This window comes from Antechinus flavipes, chromosome 1, assembly GCF_016432865.1.
Source record: "Antechinus flavipes isolate AdamAnt ecotype Samford, QLD, Australia chromosome 1, AdamAnt_v2, whole genome shotgun sequence".
Classification (NCBI taxonomy): domain Eukaryota; kingdom Metazoa; phylum Chordata; class Mammalia; order Dasyuromorphia; family Dasyuridae; genus Antechinus; species Antechinus flavipes.
Window position 1 is genome coordinate 323612437 of NC_067398.1, and position 22610 is coordinate 323635046.

Here is a 22610-nt window from a genome sequence, read left to right on the forward strand (position 1 = left end):
CTGAACTCTGAAAAGGTATATTTAAGATACCGACAGCAGGGGTGCTTATAGTTAAGCACCTACTCTGTGATTGATGAGATAATGATTCTCTATTTAAGCATGTACTTAGTGTGATATAATGATGTAATCACTCTAGTTAAGCACATACTTAGTGTGATATTGTGATGAAATGGCTCTCCTAACAGTTGGCACATGCTCAATGTACTGGTAATGTAATCATACTGAGGTATTTAAGGTTTGAGAGAACTGGGGGTCTCAGACACAGACACAGACAAGATTCAGGACTCCATCTTTGACCAGCCTCGTGGTGGCTCTCCTGCCTTCATCACTTCTCCAATTAAAGATCAATTAAAGACCTGAGACTCTCCAGAAAGCTAGCAGGGATATTACAGGTTAATTGTAAAGAAGCTGAAGGAAAAGTAAATGTAGCACAAATGTAGCACAACTATGGATTAGATCACTGAAAATATGTTGATATTAGAAAATTAGGTTAACCACAAGTTTTTCAAACAGGCTTTTGGCTTTTATGTTAATGATAAGTTTACAAAATACCTTATGTTGCACTTTACTTAGTCCTCACAATATTTTAAAATGGATGCCCCTGCTATCAAAATTTTTCAAACGAGGAAAGTAACACAGAGAGGTTATGCATACTTCCTCACAACTAATAACTATCTTGAGGTAAAATCTGAATCATGATTTCTTGACTGCAAGTCCACCATCCTCTCCATGATGCCACCAAGCTACTTCTTTTCAAAAAAATATCTTTTAGCTATGTATAGAATACTGATTTCAAAAAAAAAAAAAAAAAAAAGAATTTACATTTCAGGTCAATATAAACTCAATATAAGCAACAGCGTAATATGCAAGCCCCCAAAATAAGGTCAAGAACTAAATCATATCTAATAATATATTCAATTCTGGGCAACATATTTTAGGAAACAGAAAGGCATTTAAGGATAGATTGGACAGAATCTGGAGAAGGGAAAGTAGAATGGTGAAGAGTCTTCAGATGGTATCATTTAAGAAATTAAAAAAAAAAAAAAACTGAGAATACTTAATTTAGAAAAAAGGAAACTTAGGGAGGGAAAGGTAAATAAGTATTTTCAAACTACAGAGTAGCCGTGGTGTTAAGGTTTAAACTTTTTCTGCTAGGTCTCAGAAGGCAAAAATGTAATAATCACTGGAAGTTGCATAATGGTGAACATAGTCTTGCCATTAAAAAACCCCAACTCTGAATTCCTTATCTAAAAGTGGAATAAATTGCATTGGAAGGCTATTCCTTTATTAGCAATCTTCATTCAAAAACTAAATGACCTCATCAACAATAATAATAATTATAGGAAGAGACTTTTTCAGGAACATGAGTTTCAACATACCTTGATAGGAGAAATATGAAAATACTCATAAAGGCTGACTTGTGATATATCTGTTAATGAGTCTGTCTTAAATCCTTGTTCAAAATACTCAATATCCTTATGGAAAAATTCAACCTAAAACAGACAGAAATTAAAAATATTTGAAATCCTTGAAGCAAAGATTATAAAAACACTACTAATTTGAAAAGTGAAAAATCTTATGAAATGTTATATATTTTTGCATTTGTATATATTATATATAATGATTAAGCAGTCACATATATTGATTTATGTGTAGATACATGAACACACATGCATATATATTAGAAAAAAACTACAGAAAGTTAGAGATAAATGATGCCTAACCTCTTAAATCTATAAGCTTTTAATCTTAAAAGCTTTTCATGATCAATGTCTCATTTTTATTTCTAAAATAACCCCATGAATCAGCCATGGAAAATGGATATGTCATAACACAAAGAGACCATTTAAGAATGGTTTTCCTAAGACATATAGCCAATCAGCAACATGGGTATAAGTAAACCTACACATGTAGGAAAAACTATGACTTTGTCAAACACAGAATACTTCTCCATTTTATTTGTTCCTTGATGACAAAACTCAGTGGTATAATGAATAAAATCATCTTTTTAAAAATAACTGTTCATACCTCAAACACAAACTCATAGAAAGTATAACAAATCACAAAATTTCAAACAAATGCTACTCCCACTGACTTACCTAACTTCCTTTAAATCCCAAATTAAAATCCTACTTCCTACAGGAAGCCTTCCACAACACTTTTTTTTTTTTTTCCTGAAGCAATTGAGGTTAAGTGACTTGCCCAGGGTCACACAGCCAGGAAATGTATCTGAGATCACATTTGAACTCAGGTCCTCCCGACTTCAGGGCTGGGGTTTTTATCCACTGTGCTATCTGGCTGCCCCTCCACAATACTTAATTCCAGTGTCCCCTCTGCATTATATCCTATTTATCCTCTTTATAGCTACTTTTGTACATATTTGTTTACATGTTGTCTCACCTATTAAACTGTAAATTTCTTGAGGGCAAAGCCTGTCTTTTAACCCTTTTTTATATCCCTAGTATTTAGCACAGTGTCTAGCATAGAGGAGATACTTAATAAAAGTTTACTAAATGGAACTCTTTGAAGTAGGTAGGAAAAATCTCTTTCCTCATCCACATTTTGCAAATGAGGCAAGGGAGGCACAAAGAGGTCCTGTTATTTGTCAATCTAAGTACTTTCAGTCAGTCTCAGAAACCATAGAATAAAATTCAGGTCTTCTAACTCCAAAGGGGTACTTTCTCTTATATGATCATAAAAACAAAAATTTATATAGAACCCTCATCAATCTCGAATATGTTGTAGTCTCAATTTCATGAAGACTATCTTTTATACACTGAATAGAGCAGTCTCATAAGGAAATTATACCAAGATGACACTAAGGATTAGTAGCTATTGATATCTTCTATGGCGGGACCCATTTGAATATTTATACTATCATTCAAGGGTTCTACAAAAGCATCAGTTTATGAACTCAAACAGGGGGAGGTTGCTGTACTTGGCTTTCAGCTCATCATTGCCAGGGATTGCCTTGGTAAGGCCAGACCAAATGCTTTTGTAGGCATGAGGCCTAAACACTTCTCACCCTTGTTCTATGTTAACTTGAAGCAAGTTTCCTTTTTCAAGACATACTGATGTATATAAAATTTCTGTGGTCTCCAACACAGATGTCTTTATATCTCTTCAGATGTAGTTGCTTTATCATTTTTAGGGGAGTACAGCTACTTTCCCTTGTAGAATATCCCAGACACTTGAGATATAGAATTCAAATGTGCTGATTTCAGTAGTTATCCATGAAATTTGTATGTGTGTATATTTTTTATGTTTGTAATCTTCTTTCTTTGGTCAATAAATGCTCTTGGGAGGAACTGACTTAACTAAATCTCACAGTTAAGGTCTTCAGGCTTGTATTTTTCCTTCTTAGCTTTTTGATAATTTGTGAGGTGATACTGCCCAGCATTCTCTTTTTCTACAGTTTATTTTTTTCTTTCAATAAAACATATATGACTTGAGGGCAGAAAGTGTTTGGGTTTGCCTTTGTATCCCCAATATCAAATAATGCCTGAATCATAAAAGGTAAGTAAAACTGTTGATTTATTTTAACAACATATTGTCAATATGTTAGTACCATAAATTAGTAATGATATAAGGAGACTGAGTATATGCTGAGTAAGACTGGCTGAGCTTCTAACATTCTTGTTTTGGAGACTTTTATATCTAGTACATTTATAAATAATTATGAAAGAGATTCAGGTCTCTTAATTGGCTCAAATGCCAGTTTTAAGTGTTGACCCGTTGATTCAAAAAGTAGTAGAGCATACTGTATTCTCACCTTTATGCTTTCTGGTTTAATTTTTATTTCTAACAGATCTATCCCTTCTACATAAACAGCTAATTCCAAAATGACTCACTAAGTCTACAAATACTTTATTCCATCACAAGAAACTTAAATTTCAATTTATCATGTTGCTTGGTACTAAAATCACATTCTAACACACAAATTTGTCTTCATGAAGAAAATATTCATGAAACACAGGCATTAATCTGCTGAGTATATTTTTATCTCAAATCATATCTTCCATCAAAATTTTAATGATGTTTTCTTAGGCTAACTTTTGCTCTACAGGGATATGTTTAATTAGTTTGGATAATCTGATGAACTTTTCAATTCTTTTACTTTATGTTCTAAAATAAGCATTGTAAGTAATACAAGGTGAGGTAACCAAGTATTCCCTGGAATGAGATTCCTTTTTACTTGGGACTTGTAGTTAAACTCTTTCAATTTCTTTACTAATTTCTCCAAGAAGAATCGGGAATTTATCCAGCCATTTAGCAAAAACTTCTTTGTCTTTTGATTTCATTCCTCCGTTTTCTACAGCATGTTATTATTTCATCCTCTCAGACGAGGACTTCATTTCGTATTTCATCAAAAAAACCCTGAGGCGTTATTATACTCTCAAGGCAAACAAGTGAGAGAGATGACAAGAATGAATGTGAAACTACTTATAAGCAATGTTGGTTCTTCCAAACCAGATACTGGAAGTCATCTCATACACAGGAATCACAGTGTGACTCTCTGTGAGTTTACCTCTTAAAATGAATATTCAGTATGTCTCTTGGGACACATTCATTACATAAGTGACATCCTTTATCCTGCATTCTATTTCAATTAAGTGGGAAACATCAGCTGGACAATGTTTTTATGCCATAAAGTATCATATTATCAAAAATGGAATGTTATACAGGGCAATCTTACTCATTTAGGTCTAATATAGTCTATCAATTAACAGATACAGATATTATGGAGAAAGTGGAAAGTCAGTGGGGGATAGGGAAAAGAGTATATGATATATGCTTCCATGCATCACTTTGGAATGAATACTAATAATGAGACAAAGTATATAAAATACTCACAAATCTCAAGGTGCTATATATCAGCAATTATTAATATTACTGTTATATAATCATCAAGAAATAATATTATTAAAGATTTTTTTTTAAAAAACCTGAAGCTTTGCAACAAGAGCTCCCTCCCCTTCCTTTACCACCTCTCCTACTTATTTTAGGTGTCTTTATTTGCTGACTTCATAATTTTGTAAATGCATATTCAGTTTATTTATCTTCTCTTTTTCATTTTGTTAATATAAGTTTGTACAGATATGATTTTTCCTCTGAAAATTGCTTCACACGCATACCAGAATTTCTATGTTGTTTTAGCAATGCAATTTTGTTTTATATTATTATCTTATGATTATAATAATTTGTTTTTATGATTTGTCCTTTGACCCTCTCACTTTTGAGGTTTAATCATTTAGTCTCCATTTAGATCTTTATCTTTTGTGTGAAATCCCTGAACCAATTTTTTTTTTTAATTGCATTGTGGAATGTAAAAATGTGAATTACTATTTTTGACTTTGTTGGGGAAGGGGGTTATGTTGTTTTTACATTTGCTTACAAAATCTCTGTGCCTTAATACACAGTCAAGTTTTTTTTTATTTTCCATATATAGTGTTGAGGTATTCCAATTCTTACAGGTGACAGAGAGGACACTGCTCCATTTTGCAATACTGTTTAGAAGACTTTTTAAGTCTTTTAACTCGTTTCTCCTGCATTTTTTTCATTTCCATATTTTCCCTTTTATCTTCCTATTAGACTTAACCAAAGTTGAAAGAGGCATAGAAGTCTCCTGTCACTATTGTGTTACTGTCTAAGACTTCTTTTAACTCAGTTAATGTTTCCTTTATGTACCTGAATGTTAAGTTACTCAGAGAGTATAGGTTTGTTATTAATACTTTTTTCTCTAACGTTCCTTTAAGCATAATATAGTTTCCTTCTTTATTTCTTTTTTACTTTTGAATGTTTATTTTTGTTTTATCAGACAACATGGTTACAATTGCTACTTTTTTGGATTCACTTGATGCATAGTCCATTTTTTCCAGTTCATCAGTTTAATTTTGTATATTTTTTTTGTTTTTAAGTATCTCTTTTAAGAATTAGATTAGCTTTTGTTTTCCTATTCAATCTATCGCTCATTTTCATTGTATTGATTTAATTCATTCACTTTGCAACTTAATGGGAGCTAGGTTTGTTTGTATTTTTCTCAGTTTGTCTCTGAATTTATTTATCTCCCAAGTTATGATTTTTCCTCCATGTCTTTTTTCCCCCACTCATTCTCTTTTCTTCTAGATCCCCCTTCTACTTGTTACCCCTTTCTGTTTAGAGTTCTGATTATTAGATTTTCTTTTTCTTTTATCTGATTATTTAATTCTTGCCCCTTTTATTCCTTTCAATATATTATATATTCTTCTTCTCCCCTTTGATTTGTACTAGGTATTAGCTTTTTAGAATTTAATTTCTTTTCATACTCTTTCCCCAAAGTATTTCTCTTACTAGGTCTTTTCTAGTCTCCTCTAGACTTTCTTTCATGACCCTATACTTGCTGAGTACCTATCTATTACATGCATCCCTTCTCAAGTCAAAACACTCAAAGGATCCATTCTAAATTCTTGCATCTAAGTAGTTTCACCTACTGACATACAGACTGCCTCACAGATTCCCCCTTTCCATTCTAACTCACTCCCAGAAAAATATAATTTTTTTCAGATGAAAGAGAGGATATTTTCCCATAGCAGGACATATCCTGCCATGTCCCTAATTATACTGTTCAACACTGACTTATCCCTTCCTCCTAGTTATCTCTCTTGTTCCATTTGCTTTAGAAGGTACTCTTGTGATCCCATCTTCAAATCCCACAGATACCAGTTGTCCCTAGGAGGTTGAACTTCATCCTCCTCTCCTAAGCCAGGACAAATAATCTTTACAAGTAGCTAACCCTCTACGACCTCCTCCCCACTCCCCCCCCCCCCAAAAAAAAGGCCTCTCTTTTCTCTTTTTTGCAGAGACTATCATTTCTTCATCTGGTTATGGATTGCATTTTCCTTAAATCCTTTATACTTGTCTTGGATCACTGTACCATTAAAAAGAGCTGAGTCATTCATAGTTAACTATCACACAATGTTTCTGATACTAATATAATGATTTCCTGATTCTGCTCGTTTCACTTTTTTTTTTTCTTTTTTTCTTTTCCTTTTTTTTTTTTTTTTTTTTTTTTTTAATTTTTATTTAATAATTACTTTATATCGACAGAATCCATGCCAGGGTAATTTTTTTACAACATTATCCCTTGCACTCGTTTCTGTTCCGATTTTTCCCCTCCCTCCCTCCACCCCCTCCCCTAGATGGCAAGCAGTCCTATATGTGTTGGATATGTTGCAGTATATCCTAGATACAATATATGTTTGCAGAACTGAACAGTTCTCTTGTTGCACAGGGAGAATTGGATTCAGAAGGTATAAATAACCCGGGAAGAAAAACAAAAATGCAGATAGTTCACATTCGGTTCCCAGTGTTCTTTCTTTGGGTGTAGCTGCTTCTGTCCATCATTTATCAATTGAAACTCAGTTAGGTCTCTTTGTCAAAGAAATCCACTTCCATCAAAATATGTCCTCATACAATATCGTTGTTGAAGTGTATAATGATCTCCTGGTTCTGCTCATTTCACTTAGCATCAGTTCATGTAAGTCTCGCCAGTCCTCTCTGTATTCATCCTGCTGGTCATTTCTTACAGAACAATAATATTCCATAACATTCATATACCACAATTTACCCAGCCATTCTCCAATTGATGAGCATCCATTCATTTTCCAGTTTCTAGCCACTACAAACAGGGCTGCTACAAACATTTTGGCACATACAGGTCCCTTTCCCTTCTTTAGTATTTCTTTGGGATATAAGCCCAATAGAAACACTGCTGGATCAAAGGGTATGCACAATTTGATAACTTTTTGGGCATAATTACAGATTGCTCTCCAGAATGGTTGGATTCATTCACAACTCCACCAACAATGCATCAGTGTCCCAGTTTTCCCGCATCCCCTCCAACATTCATCATTATTTTTTCCTGTCATCTTAGCCATTCTGACAGGTGTGTAGTGGTATCTCAGAGTTGTCTTAATTTGCATTTCTCTGATCAATAATGATTTGGAACACTCTTTCATGTGAGTGGTAATAGTTTCAATTTCATCCTCTGAAAATTATCTGTTCATATCCTTTGACCATTTATCAATTGGAGAATGCTCATTTCACTTTGAATAAGTTCATAAAGGTCTTTCCAGATTTTTCTAAAATCTGCCTGTTCATCCTTTCTTACTACACAATAGTATTCCACTACATTCATATATGACTCCTTGTTCAAACAATCCCCAATTGATGGGCATCCCCTCAATTTCCAATATTTTGCAATCACTAAAAAGGCTAAAATAAATATTTTTGCACGTGTAGGTCCTTTTTCTTTTTTCGTGATTTCTTTGGGACACACATCTAATAGTTCTTTTGCTGGGTCAAAGAGTATGTACAATCTGGTTGCCCTTTGGGCATAGTTCCAAATCATTCCCCAGAATGATTAGAGCAGCTCCACCAATATTGCATTAATGTCCCTATTTTTCCACATCCTCTCCAATATTAATCAGTCTTCTTTTGCCATGTTGACCAAAGTAGTATGAAAGGATATCTCACAATAGTTTTATTGTGCATTTCTTTAAATTAAATGATTTCGAGCACTTTTTCATGTGCCTATAGACAACTTTGTTTTCTTCAACTGAAAACTATCTGTCCACTTTTTTTTTTTTTTTTAATATTTATCAGTTGGGAAATGGCCTGTATTCTGAAAATGTGATTCAGTTCTTAGTTATCAAGACAGTTTCAGTAAAGATTGCTTCCCAGCATTCTGCTTTCCTTCTAATCTTAGCTGCGTTACTTTTGATTGTATAAGTTTTTTTTTTAATTTAACATAATCAAAATTATGTGTCTTGAATTTCATAATGCTCTGTATCTTTTATTTGGTCATGAATTCTTCCCTTGCCTATAAATCTGATTATCCCTTGGTCTTCCAATTTACTTGTGATGTCATAGTTTATGTCTAAATCATGCACCCATTTTTAAGTACCGTAGATGATCTAAATTTTCAAGAATTGGTGTATCCTTTCTCCCTTTTATATCAATACTCCACAATCCCCATAAAGGTAGAAGGGAGCAAAACTGAATGAAGTCCTATTTTGTAGTCTTAGCAGTTTCAAGAGCAAGAGAGGCCAAAAAAAAATTATTACTGATGTCCTATGTATAGACCATTCTGTATTAATTACATAGGAGCTTCAGAAAGTAGAATTAGTTTCATTAGAACTGTACTTCGAGCCTTTCCCATTTTAGTACAGATTGGTGCCTGTGATCCAATGAGAAAACCTCTGAGAAACCTAAGATCACACCTCATGACATGATGATATATAGAGTAGGATTTCTGTACAATTAATTAAATTACCATCATTACCTCACCTAACAGCAAAGAAAAAAACCCACAAAAGCAAGCTTTTCTTAAGAAGTGTCCCTCTAAACATGATTACAGTGCTCTGTTGATATGAGTACAAAAATTTCTCTTTAATAATATTCTGTAACAAAATGTTTTCTATGGATGCTATATAGGTAATCATTCTTCAAAATAAAGGCATGTGTGGCTAGAAACTGGAAAATGAATGGAAGCTGATTAATTGGAAAATAGTTGGGCAAATTGTGGTATATGAATGTTATGGAATATTATTGTTCTGTAAGAAATGACCAGCAGGATGAATACAGAGAGGCTTGGAGAGACTTACATGAACTGATGCTGAGTGAAATGAGCAGACCTAGGAGATTATTATATACTTCAACAACAATACTATATGAGGATGTAGTCTGATGGAAGTAGATATCTTTGACAAAGAGAAGATCTAACTCAGTTCCAACTGATCAATGATGGACAGAATCAACTACACCCAGAGAAGGAACACTGGGAAATGAGTGTGAACTGTGTTCATTTTTGTTTTCTTCCTAGGTTATTTGTACCTTCTGAATTTAATTCTTCTTGTGCAACAAGAGAACTGTATGGTTCTGCACACATATATTATATCTAGGATATACTATAACATATTTAACATGTATAAGACTGCCTGCCATGGCGAGAGGGGAGAGAGGAGGATAAAGGGAGGGAAGGGAAAAGTCAGAACAAAAATGAATGCAAGTGATAACGCTGTAAAAAAATACCCATGCATATATTCTGTCAATAAAAAAATTATAATAATAAAAAAAAAAGAAAAACAAACAAAAGACAAAATAAAGGCATGTGTTGCTTGAATTATAGTAAGAAGAGTCAGATTACCGAAAATTAAATTGATGTTTGTAAGATAATATATGAAAAGTGTTTTGCAAATATTAAAGCACTATTCAATATCAGTTACTGTTATCCCCCCCCCCCAAAAAAAAAATGTTATGTCTTTTTAATTCTTTCCATCTCGAATACCCCAGGAACTATCCTAGAAAAAATTTCCAAACTCCCAAAATCTGGGAACACAAACATAAAAATATCCAAAAGGATCAAGGAAAAATTGAGCATATTACTGTTCTCCTTTCTGGGTTTGAAATGCTACTGTTCATTTGCTAATTAAGTAAAATGATACTGAGGTTATTTCTGTCATTTCATTAGTTAAAATAAGAAGAAAATGTAATTCCTACCAAGGTATACATTGTGATTGTAGAACTTTAAGAAAAAAAAAAAAGATTTAGCCTGAATGAGGTATTTAATTACTTTTCTTTTTAATTCCTCAATCTAAATAACCATTTTTCATACCTCAAGTTTTTCAGTCACCTCAGCTTCTGCCATGAGTTCTGCCAGAGCATAAAGAAACCCAAGATCTAACCTGAGGTCCATTTCTTGTATCAACACTTTAAAATACCTATATGAAAAAGCAGATAGTTTTTAATGAACAGCAATTTAGTGCATCAAGAACAGCACTTCTAAACCAAAGAAGCACACAACAAATTAACCACAAATTCAATAAATAACAAATTGTTTAGCAAAAAACATCCTATATGACTGTTAACTGCTTTATTGGATATAATTGCTTCATATTTGATAACTTTATGAGTCTTTAGATGTGACCAACATACAATATCAATGTTGAGATAAATGATGTGTCTATGTGTGTATAATCTGGAAATCTGTTATTTGAGATATGATAATAAAAGTAATTTTAAAGGAGCTCTAATTAAAGCCCACTAAAGGGATATGTAAATTGCAATATATTTACATTAATAGTGTTACCAGAAGATTTAAGAGTTTGGGAACTCTAGGAAAACAGTAAAAGCAGTTTGCTACTACTTTAAAGAGTGGCAACAAACAGTCTGCTGTTGAGTTATCTAGAGTTGGACTTTCAAGAACCCTGGTATTTTAATGCTTTTCTTGGCTCACAAAAGAGAAATGATTTGCGTGAATTAGAAAATAACCAAATGGGAATTTAGTTTGTCTAGAACATTTAATCAGAATTTAGGGAATCTCATTATCTAAAGTTAATTCAATTTTAAAATCTGTTCTATCTCAATTTTAATATTGTCTTATTTTCTCCCTAAAACAAAAGGGAAAATTCTTTAAGGGAATAGAAATTACAGCTAAGACTGTTTCTAGTTATTAGTTAGGAAAATTCTAAAATTGTTAACTAAGTTATTTGGAGTTAATGTCATCATGTTAAACTAAAATTAGTAATTACTGTGTATGGAACAAGAAGGATGAGATGAAAGTCTTATCAGTTCACCTCCAAGTATGAGATTTCTACCCTTCACAGAGTAGGGGGAGTATCAAATGGCCCAGCCCATAACAACACTAATAATAGTTGGGATGAGCAACAGAAAGCTCAGCCCCTTCCTTGAGGTCTCTGTCAACTCCTCAATTTGTAAGGCTGCCAGTTTTTTTTAATGCGATTGGGATAATAAACAAGGTCATCAGCCCTGAGAAATGAGCCTATTTAGGCTATATAGTTTCTAAATAAGGAAGGTGTTTACTAAAAAATCTGTAAGTTGGTTTTATGATTGATCCTTCGCACCAGGATAAATTTAAATATATAAAACATGTTTAAAAAAAATCTCTTATGTGTGTAAACTTTTTAAAATAACATATCTAGCCCTAAGCTGCGATTAGTAGAATTTGCTATTAGAAATAAAATTTCTTGGGACTGTAACTGGTATTTTCAGTTTTGAACTTGATTGCCTGATCATAATTCCAGAGAAATGCAATAAGTTACTCAGAGGGATGACTTCCTGAACTGACACAGGTGGACGTCTTATCTGGGCAAGAGTTGGAAGGACAACCTTATCCTCTGCTTAAGGTAGTATCCTTCTAACTCAGTTTCTTGTTTCCCACCTGTTTATTCCTGAATCTGGTTATGAGATGGAATTGTTATTGCATGACTGGTTGTCAAACAGAGCTAAAGGTGTTTTATCCTGTCATATATGTGCTCTCAGGTAGAAGCCTGAAAGATCTGTTTTGATGCTGTTATAACCATGTCCCTGTTTTTTTCCTTTTATAGAAAATTTCTATAATCAGAGCAAATGGTCAGTGGAAGCCACAAGCCCAAAACAAGTATCTCAGGGGACAAAAATGGTTTTCTACCTTAGAACTTAAAGATGCTTTCCTTTGCATACCATTGCAAAAAGACTCACAATTTCTTTTTCCCTGAAAGGCCAAATCCAGGGGACCGTAACCCCCACAAATTAACATGTACAGTTATGTCCATAACATAGAGGTAGCTCAGGGCTTTCATGATAGCTGATAGTCCCCACATATTTGGACAGGTCCTGACTATCCAGTATGTAGATGATATCTTGATCTGCAGTCCCACCCAAGAGGCTTCTCTGGCTGCAGCCATACAAATCCCTAACTTCCAGTCCCTTGCTCCTACCCAGAGCTGGGTTTCTTTGTCTAAAGGCTGCATACACTGCCTATCAGTTTGTTAATCACTCCCTGAACCATTGTGTACTTTCCTGAGCATAGCTGGATTTTACACCACACTTTAGTTATTGCCAAGCCTCTCTATGATTCTATTCAAGGTTCTGACACAATTACCTTCAAATGGGGACCCTGAAAATGAAACTAATCTCTTGCCTTGGCCTTAGGCCTACCTAAAACCTTTTACACTGTACATTAACAGAAGGTGGGTCCAAGTCCTAGTGGTCTCAACTCAGTCCCTGTGACCGTATTCCAATCCCTTTTACTTCTCAAAGAAACTTGGTGTCTTTGAGGTGACTCTCCTGCCTTAGAGTTAGCTGCCCAAATCCTTCTAATTGAAGAAATCCCTAAGCTCACTCTAGGCCAACTATTGGAGGTTCTATCCTCCCCAACCAGGTGCAGGGCATTTTCACCCTCACAGAGTTTTAGAATTGGGTAAAGGAATGAGAGTGAACATCTATATTGACTCTAACATGTTTTGCATGCTCATAAGGTTATATAGGAAGAAAGGGGATTTTTGACAGCAAAACAATTATGGCAAGCTGTCCATGGACCTAGAGAGGTTTTTTGTTATGTTTTATAAAGGAGAATTTCCTTTACACTTTCCTTCAGTGTATTCACTTCAAGGGGGGGGGGGGTTTCACTTCAAGACGAGAGAAACAGTCTTGCAGATTCAGCTGCCCATGCTGCTTCCTGTTTGCCCCTGACCATGACACCTTTAATTCCCCAATTCCTATACTATCTTATACAGCTCCCAGGAACAAGCCCTTGATAAAGAAATGGGATGTACAACATTTTCCCCTCTGGGCGGTTTCTAACACCTTCAGAGCAACTTCTAATCCCAGAAGCCAGCCAGTGGAAACTTCTCTTCTGCCTACACCAAGCTACTTACTTGGGGAAAAAATGTGCTTTTCAATTCCTTGTGAAAACGATTTTTGCTGTTCACAAGCTAGAAGAAACAATTAAACAGACATATGCTGCTCCCTCTCAGGGGCTTCAAACTGCTTTTTGGTTTTTGTTAATATCTTTACTGATTGGGTAAAAGCTTTCCTTTGTAAGACTTTGAAATGGCTCAGAGATTTTTGTGAAGGAGATCAAACCCATTTAAGATTAATTATCTCTACTCTACATGCCATCCTCTTTATCCAATGCTTAATGTTTCTTAAACATTATGGTGCTGGCACTGAGGCCACTTGAATACTCCTTTCACTGTGTATAATGCCACACTATTCTACCCATTACCCCTACTCAGGGTACAAAAAGCAGGGATTTAGGGAAATTTTCTTTGGTATTTAAACTAGGAAAAGCTGTATGGATAAGAGACATTCATGATAGTTTCATCTATCCCGTCTCCTCCCCAGTCTTCCTCTGGGTGGGGTTTCAGGTTACTGTCTCTAGTAACACTCATACTAACTCCACTTTTAATTATTTATTTTTGCTCATATTTGGCACCTGCATTTTTAATCTACTTGTGAGATTTGTTTCCTCCAGATTCCAAGCTATGAACTTCCAATTATTTGTTTACCCTAAATACCATTGGTTGACTGATTTTGACAGTTGGTACCCCCCCCACCCCCTGATGCCCCTGGATAGCAAAATGACTATAATTATGTAACAGAAGGAAAATGAGATAGTGAAATAAAAATCAATAATCAAAGTTTGATTCTGAAAGATGATCTACTTCTTGAGAGAAAGGTAATGGACTATAGCTACAAAATACATTCTCTTTCATTGGTGGTGATTTTATCAGATGACTTAACAGCTTTTGTTAGTAAAAGCAAAAGTTTTGTGCAGTACTGGAAAAGTGAAGGCAGTATAAATTACCCTCAAGTGTATAAATAAATCATTTTTAGAAAAAAAATGTTTTTAAAAGTTCTAGTTCCTGATATGATTTCAAGGCATTCATAATGCTTACTCTTTAAATCAGATAAAACTATGACATCAAGGTACACAATTTTGTCCTCTTATTCTGTATGATACTTACTTAATACGAGATATTTGTGAATGTCCTGCAGATCTCATCACAATACTTACATCTGTAAATGGCTTTGGTGCTACAAAGGTATTAAGAAATTAATATGATTAATTTGTACTACTTTATAACAAAATGTCAGTACTACATGTAAGTTATATGTAAATACTTTGTGTTTACTAAAATTGTGGAACCTACTACAATAATCGCATATCACAGCAAATTTAAGCCAATAAGCCAATTTAAAAAACTAGAAATCTGAATTTTGAAAGCTAAGGAAATTTTGCTCAAAGTTTTATAAATGTTAATTAAAAACAAAAAAGTTTTAAAGTATTTTATTTCACTAAGTTACAACATTTTCAAACAATTCACTGTTAGCGGCTTGGCAAAATCAAGACATCAGATTTTAATTTAACTTTTATTCTTTTTTAGTTTAATAGAAAAAATACTCATTTCTTTTTAAAGTTAAATGAGCAAGAAAGAAGAAAGGCACAGATTACATATTGCCTGATAATCTTCTATCCCAAAAGTAAGTTAATTGGAGCTTTCTTTCTTTCCTTTATTGTTGCATTCCCTAATGTTTAAAGGAGTAGAAAATATTCATCAAATAATGCTAAATATAAATATACTGCTAAGTATAAAATTATAATAAAATATATTATGAAATATAAAAATCCCCCCCCAATTTAAACTAATGATTGTATATAGCTATAGTGAAACTTCCAAGGAACAATTACAAATAAAATTAGAAAAGCATAACAATGATTTGTCCAAATGAGGGGAAAAAAAAACACATCACGTTCACTTAATGTTACTAATGAAATAGGAAAAAATAGTCAAGCTCTAAATTCAACAAATTAACAAAAATAATATATATGTATATATATTTATTTTAATAAAGAATAGTAATTGTTAAGCAGAGAACAATAACTCTTAATATATTGTTCCAATAATTTTATAAATAGCGGTACATAAATTAATGAAGTTAATTTAGTGCTGTAAAGAAGACATCTTTTAATATTCTACATCAAGTTATATTTTAGTATTCACATTTTATAATTTATGAAATTATTTTATAAATTCTCCTTTTATACTCAAGGTCTATATTTAATAGCTAGTATAAGAATAAACTATATTCTTACAATGAGAGAGAATGGGAGAAGGAGCACTCTTAGGGCCAGTTTTGTGACTAATTTCCAGTGAGCAGCCCCTTCTACCAATGTGGATTGCAACTATGTTAATGTCTTAGAATTGCTTGAGATCATGATAAGTGTAGCTTCACTCAGCCCTCTGTGCCGGAGAAAGAACTTAATATTAAATCACAACTCCGAGGTCAGCTCTTTGTCCTATGCTATACAGCCTCTCACTATAATTAGATCACTATTATAGTTTTATCATTAAGAATTTTAAAATAGGCCATGAGACCTAGTGTTTTAAATTGTTACTAAACTTTGGGTCTCAGAACAAATGTTACAAGGCATGAAATAAATTAGTCCAAATCTAAGAGAAATGAGTTATAAGAAATATCTAATTTTTAATTAAAATTCTAATAATATACTATTGGTACTATATTTCTTTAGACTATCAATTCTTAATATTAGACTAAAATCCCCTCTTTAAAAAACCTCAACTTTTGCAAGTGTATGTTCAGGTCCTATGACAGTATATACATGGCAAGACAATTAAAATAGTCATTACTATAGGCAAGACAAGCTCAGAAGGAGACCATAGGATCACAGATATTGAGTCAGAATGACCTCAGAAAACAACTAGTTGAATATCTTTATTATGGAGAAGGCCTGATTCTAATTTACACCAGGTTAGTTTCAGTTCAAGTTTGGGACAAAATGAGGCACTTGTAAGTGATTGAATAATTAACAAAAAGCCTTGGTAGATTCTTGGAATGCATTTTCCCATTCATACATTTTTTTTTTTAAGTGCAGTGAGATACACTTGAATATGACTTTTGAAAAATAGCTCTGTCCAATAATAGCTCTTGATGATAAACTTTGCCACTATAGAGAGATCCAAGAGGGTTTGAAGAACATATTTCTTTAGCCACAATGGCAAAAGATGAACTGGCACTTAAGTGCCTGCCAAAATCCAATAATTAGGTTTTAAACATCTTGAGGGCAGAGTTGTTATAATGGAATCTTACAATTTTAGAATTGAAAGATAGCTTGAAGATCAACAAAAAGATCCAAATCTCTCAACTTAAAAATGTGGAAACTACAACCACTAAGGAGACATAAATGATTCATAGTAAACCACCCAGGGCAGAACTAGAACAGAAACTTAGGTATTCTGACTCTGAGTCTCGTAATTTTACTATCATTCTATTAGTCTCCAAATTTATCTTTATCCCCCATAAAATTTAGTACTGTGATATAACTAATACTTGCTAAATATCTGCCTAAAGAATTAACTCCTCATATACTAAAGACAGGTTCCCCCTACCCTGACCCCAAGGAGGAGGACTGGAAGATATACTTTCTCCAGATCTCTTCCACTTCCTATTCATACATATGGATGGTTCCCAAGGCAAGTTTTTAAGTAAGTGGTTACTTGTATTTTTAAATAAGGGAAATACTATCATATTTTAGGGACATTTTTAACAACTGTATGTTACATATACATATGCAAATAGATTTACAGAGATGCAAATAGATATTTTAAGGCTTAATGTTAGAAATATAGTTATAGCCTATTTTTCTCCTGTATTTTCAAATTCCATTGCAATGAATATTCATTTTTAATACAATTTAATTTTCTAACAATTTTTTTAAATATTCAATTTTTGAATTGAATCAGTATCAGTTTGTGACAAAACATTATTTTTAGCTCATCTCTTCATTTTAAAAGACAACAGATTTTAATGAAAAGCTCTGAAGCAAAAGCAACAAACCTGAATCCATGGTGACTGATTTGGGAGGTTTAATGGGATAAAATACAAAGGGAAAAATAGCTCCGTGAATTTGATTTTGTATCTAATAAAAAAGAAAAGATAAATTAATGCTGTGCTGTTGTCAACTATGAAATAAACTGTTATAGATGGAAAAGACATGGAAAATTTCTTTAGTATAACCACCTTCGCCCGTTCTTCCTCCACTCCCCTACTCCCTTAACCCACCTCTGAAAAGTGAAGTATAGAGATGGTAAAATAAATTTATTTAACTAAAATCATAGTGTTAACTCAGAGACAGAAATAAGATGAGTCAAATGATTTTGTCTTCTCACTCTAGAATTTCCTACTATCCGAGCATCACTCTCTCTCTCTTTTATATACACACAGAAAAATAAGTATCACTTAAGGACCTTCATTTCTTTTTCTTTCTCAACCCTCAATCTTTTGACCACCTCACTTAAATTAATAATTCTACCAAAGAATAAAAAGGAAAAGTTAGTGTTTAAACAAACTAATAAATGAATTAATTTTGTTATATCTATGAAATCTTGAAAAAATGTCTTTATGGGATATGAAGGTAAATTATTATAAAAACTTGAGGATTAGCCATGCTTTCCCAACCTCTAAGATCAAGTAAAATTAATAACACGCAATATTTCTAGTTAGCCCCATTTCTTTGTACTTGATATCTGAAAAGGGAGAAACTGGTGTTCTTCAGGAAAACTTACTTGTATCCTATAAATTTGGACTCTGAAAGATGTTTGATGTGCAGAAGTATTATATTCTAATTTTACTGCAGGCAGGTAATTTCTTCGTACAGGTATTACATGTGGTTGGAGAATTTTCATGTTACTACCACTTGGTGTTAAACAAACCTGAAACACATAAAAGTCTTTTATTTTTTTATTCAAGGCTGTACTACAACGGTAATATTTATAGACAACCATAATGAAACATAAAATGTCTAATATTTAAAAAGAATAAACCTTTGAATTGGATTTGTATGAATTACATTACACATATAATTTTTAAAACCTAATATCACTCTCTACACTATTACTAAAAACATTACAAAATTCATGCTGACATTTATCCATCTTATTTATAAAGTTTATGACTTTCACTTACTCAACTTAAAATTTATTAACATCTAATGAGAAGTTATTCAGGAAGAAAAAGATTCATCAATTTAAAAATAAAAAAAAATTATTTCAAATATAAACAGGCCATTTTAATAATAACTCGAATTTTTAAAGTATTTTATCTACATATTAGTTTAGATAAGCTCTCAGACTATAAAAATGCTTTAATTAAACATATTAAGGCAGATAAGAAAAAAAACTAGTATAATTCAATTTTTTAAAAATAGTACCGAAACATTAGGTTCCAACTCGATAATCTTATCTTCTGAAGGTGAAATCTCAATGTAATCTTTAAATTCTCTCTCTAGTTTTTCAGTTTGCTTTACACTCAATGGCCTCCATCTTGCTTTTTTCTTTGGTTTTGTCTCCCAAACTACATCCGAGCTTGTAGGTGAAAATACAGTAGTAATGACAAAATTAAAATAAGTTTTCAGATATAATATCTTACTATTGACAACAGTATATAACTTTCAGTAAAAATATTAATAATAAACTTCTGTCACAAACTGACACAAAACAAATTATTAATCTCTTTTTATTTTAACCAACAGATCTAAATACCTTCACATAAATAATACTTAATTATCCTAAAATGGCCCTTCTTTCCTTAAGTTTGTTCCCAACAAATTTTCACATGGCTTTAACAAGTTTCAGTATATACTGAGTGAATGAGAGTGTAAAATGAAGCATATTTTCTTTTTATTTTCTCTTCTCTCTCTCCTGTCTCTCTCTCCTCTCTCTCCTGTCTCTCTCTCCTGTCTCTGTCTCTGTCTCTCTCTCTCCCCTTATCTCAATCCTTCCCCCCTTCCCTTCCATTAGACACAAAACTTTTAGAACTGGGGATTGTTATCACAGAGATCATTTAGTCAGCTTTATTTGTGTCATAATCCAAGGTACCTTATCTCAAGAGTTAGTACTTCCAAACTAAAATTACCAAATTATCATTATGAATAAATAAAAACTAAACAAATGTTTTTTATTTAAACAAAAATCTATATGCAAATGACCTTTCACTTATTCAACTACAATTTAACACTTATATACACATATTTATATATAGTATGTCTAACCTTGTGATGCCAATATAGGCTACTTCTTGTTTTGTATAATTATTAACCAATGAAATTCCAACATCTTGTAATGACAACACAATTTCTTGCTCTGCCAACTCTGCTTTTTCACTTTCATAGGTCACTTTAAATACTTTAGGATCTTCAGTGAATAAAATAATGCGCTGTAAGCCTTCAAAGAATGAAACTAAATAAATGGTCTTTTTCCCACCCAAACTTATTGGTGTCATCATGTCCTATAATTAAGTAAAAAAGAGACAAATTAAGATTAGAAAAACTTTAATATTCATTCATATTATCTGGGAAGCAACTAACTGGGTAGGACATCAAGAAAAAACAAATTATAGCCTATATTTTAAAAATTATTGCACATGCATAATATAATAAGTTAACATTCTGTTTTTATGGGCTATCAGTTATATGTATTGACATTACTCTTTTTTTTTTTTTTTTTTTTTTGGTAAGCAACTATCAGTGTACCCAATTGTGAGAAATTTAAAACACAAACTTATGAGATGCTATACCCTAATTACTGTTTATATGGAACTCAAACATTTGCAAAGTCATTTTTACACACACACATACACGATCTCATTTGATCTTCCCAACAAACATGACGTGGAAGTAGATCTTATTACTATTCCTAGATTAAATATGAGAGAAGCAAGATGAGGATATAATAACTTATCCTGAGTCATACAGCTATTAAGTGCTTGAGAAAGATCTGAATTTAGATCTTCCCAAACTCAAAAAGTCCAGCACATCATCATGTTATGTATGTGTCTCATAAGGCGCTGTTGGAACAAAGTCAGAGCCACAAAATTATTAGCCTACTATTGGGACCAAAAGTGTACAGAGACCTTACCTTGTTTTGATTCACTACTTCAAAGGAGGTGGGCATCATTTAGAATGCCTTATTAGAGCTGGAGTGGTGACTAAATAAGGCTCTTTAGAAAAGATCAATAAATGTTTGTTGACTTGACTGTAACCTGAAAGTTGAATAATACCTGACAGCCTCATACCATGATCTTTAAAAAATATGGCATTACTGTGGCTTTAGAACTGCAAACAAAACTTTTGCAAACATCAAACACTTACTAATTAAAACTAAATTTCACTAAGGAATTTAACATGCTTAACTATTATTCTTTATTAAAGAATACTCTATTATTGCAATAACAAAGTTGGAATATATATAATATTGAATAAAGAAATTAGTTTTAAAATATTAACTTTCAAAATTGGGAGTTGTTTTAAAACTCACCTAGTCCCTGCATTATTCATAAATTAACAAGAGTTCCTGATAGATTATAACTTTTGTGCATGTTAAATTCCTTAGTAAAATTTAGTTTTAATTAGTAAGTGTTTGATGTTTGCAAAAGTTTTGTTTGCAGTTCTAAAGCCACAGTAATGCCATATTTTTTAAAGATCATGGTATGAGGCTGCCAGGTATTATTCAACTTTCAGGTTACAGTCACATTATGTAATAAGAGAATGAGGTAATTATTTTAATCTACAATTATCTAAAAATTTAATTATAATTATTTATTATCATAAATTATAGTTTCTATAGATTATTATAGTCTATGCATAAATACTCTGGTCTAATAGAATGTTTAGATATTAGAATGTCAGATACTGACATTTTATTGTGGTTTTAAAAATAAATTATAATTTTTCTCGTTATTTGTCTAACAATATTTACTTTTGAATTAAAAGCAATAACATACTAAGAACACAGGCTAAAATGTAGACTAAGAGGGATATGATTTTAAATTATTTTCCCCAGGTAATCAAGAAAAGACTACCATATTAGAAGAAACTTCAATATAGAAATGTCCTGGAAAAAATACATCCTTTAATAAGTCTATTCAAAAATAAATTAAAATAGAATTAAAAGAAATGGAATTTTTTTTAAATGTAAGTCAGCAGGTCTGACTATTTTACTCTGAGCCAAAGAAGATATCTAAATCGTTTATAATTGTAAACTCCAATCAAAATACATACATCTTTTTGGGTTACTTCACCACGACTCTTTCCACATTTCCAAGTCAGTTTTCTACAGCCTATGGGATCACTCCAAGTATACAAGGCTGCTTTACCAGGAGGAAGCATGTCTTCCATTTCAGTTAGACAACTAAAATACACAATAAAAATAATATATTATATAAAAATTTAACTACTTAAAATGCAAGTCAATATCACCAACTTGTTAATTTTTGCTGTAAAATAACTCATATTGAGGTACATAAGGTTATCTTTGTAGCAGGGGAAATGTTTGTAATGTTTACTGTAAACAAGATGGCAAAGGAAACTGTTACCTTAAGAAATGCTTTAAGTACTGGAGACCATTTACCAGATTGCAACATTCTGAACACTGACAAATGAACAGAATGAATCATCAGTGATATATTCCTATACAGCATAATATTTCTTGTTTTATGAAACTTTTACTTGATATTTTGGTGGCAGAGGCAGTGAAATCAAAAGACATGATCACTCAAAGAAATGAAAACAATAACAAAGATTTAGAATGTAAAGGGAGAACAGAATATCTATCCACTATGTGCCAGAAACTGTGCTGATTAAAGTTTTGAGACATACTTTCTGTGCAGTTTAATTATTTTATAAAATAAAGGATAGTCATTTGGCCATCTCTCAAACCAAAGACCCCTAATAGCAGTGGATTCAGTTATATAACCTTTAAAGAGGAGGT

At 32.6% G+C, this 22610-nt stretch overlaps 1 protein-coding gene across 1 annotated transcript in view; it reads right to left on the reverse strand.

Moving 5' to 3' along the window:
- Nucleotides 1-22610, reverse strand: part of VPS13A (vacuolar protein sorting 13 homolog A) — a 257020-nt gene that overhangs the window by 35547 nt on the left and 198863 nt on the right. Inside the window, exons 53-60 of the mRNA XM_051966655.1 lie at nucleotides 21902-22031; nucleotides 19895-20130; nucleotides 19055-19208; nucleotides 18411-18557; nucleotides 17683-17764; nucleotides 14790-14859; nucleotides 10655-10760; nucleotides 1380-1493 (exon numbers count right to left, since the gene is read on the reverse strand). Coding sequence (XP_051822615.1) covers nucleotides 1380-1493; nucleotides 10655-10760; nucleotides 14790-14859; nucleotides 17683-17764; nucleotides 18411-18557; nucleotides 19055-19208; nucleotides 19895-20130; nucleotides 21902-22031 — 1039 coding nt within the window. The remainder of the gene's footprint in view (nucleotides 1-1379; nucleotides 1494-10654; nucleotides 10761-14789; nucleotides 14860-17682; nucleotides 17765-18410; nucleotides 18558-19054; nucleotides 19209-19894; nucleotides 20131-21901; nucleotides 22032-22610) is intronic.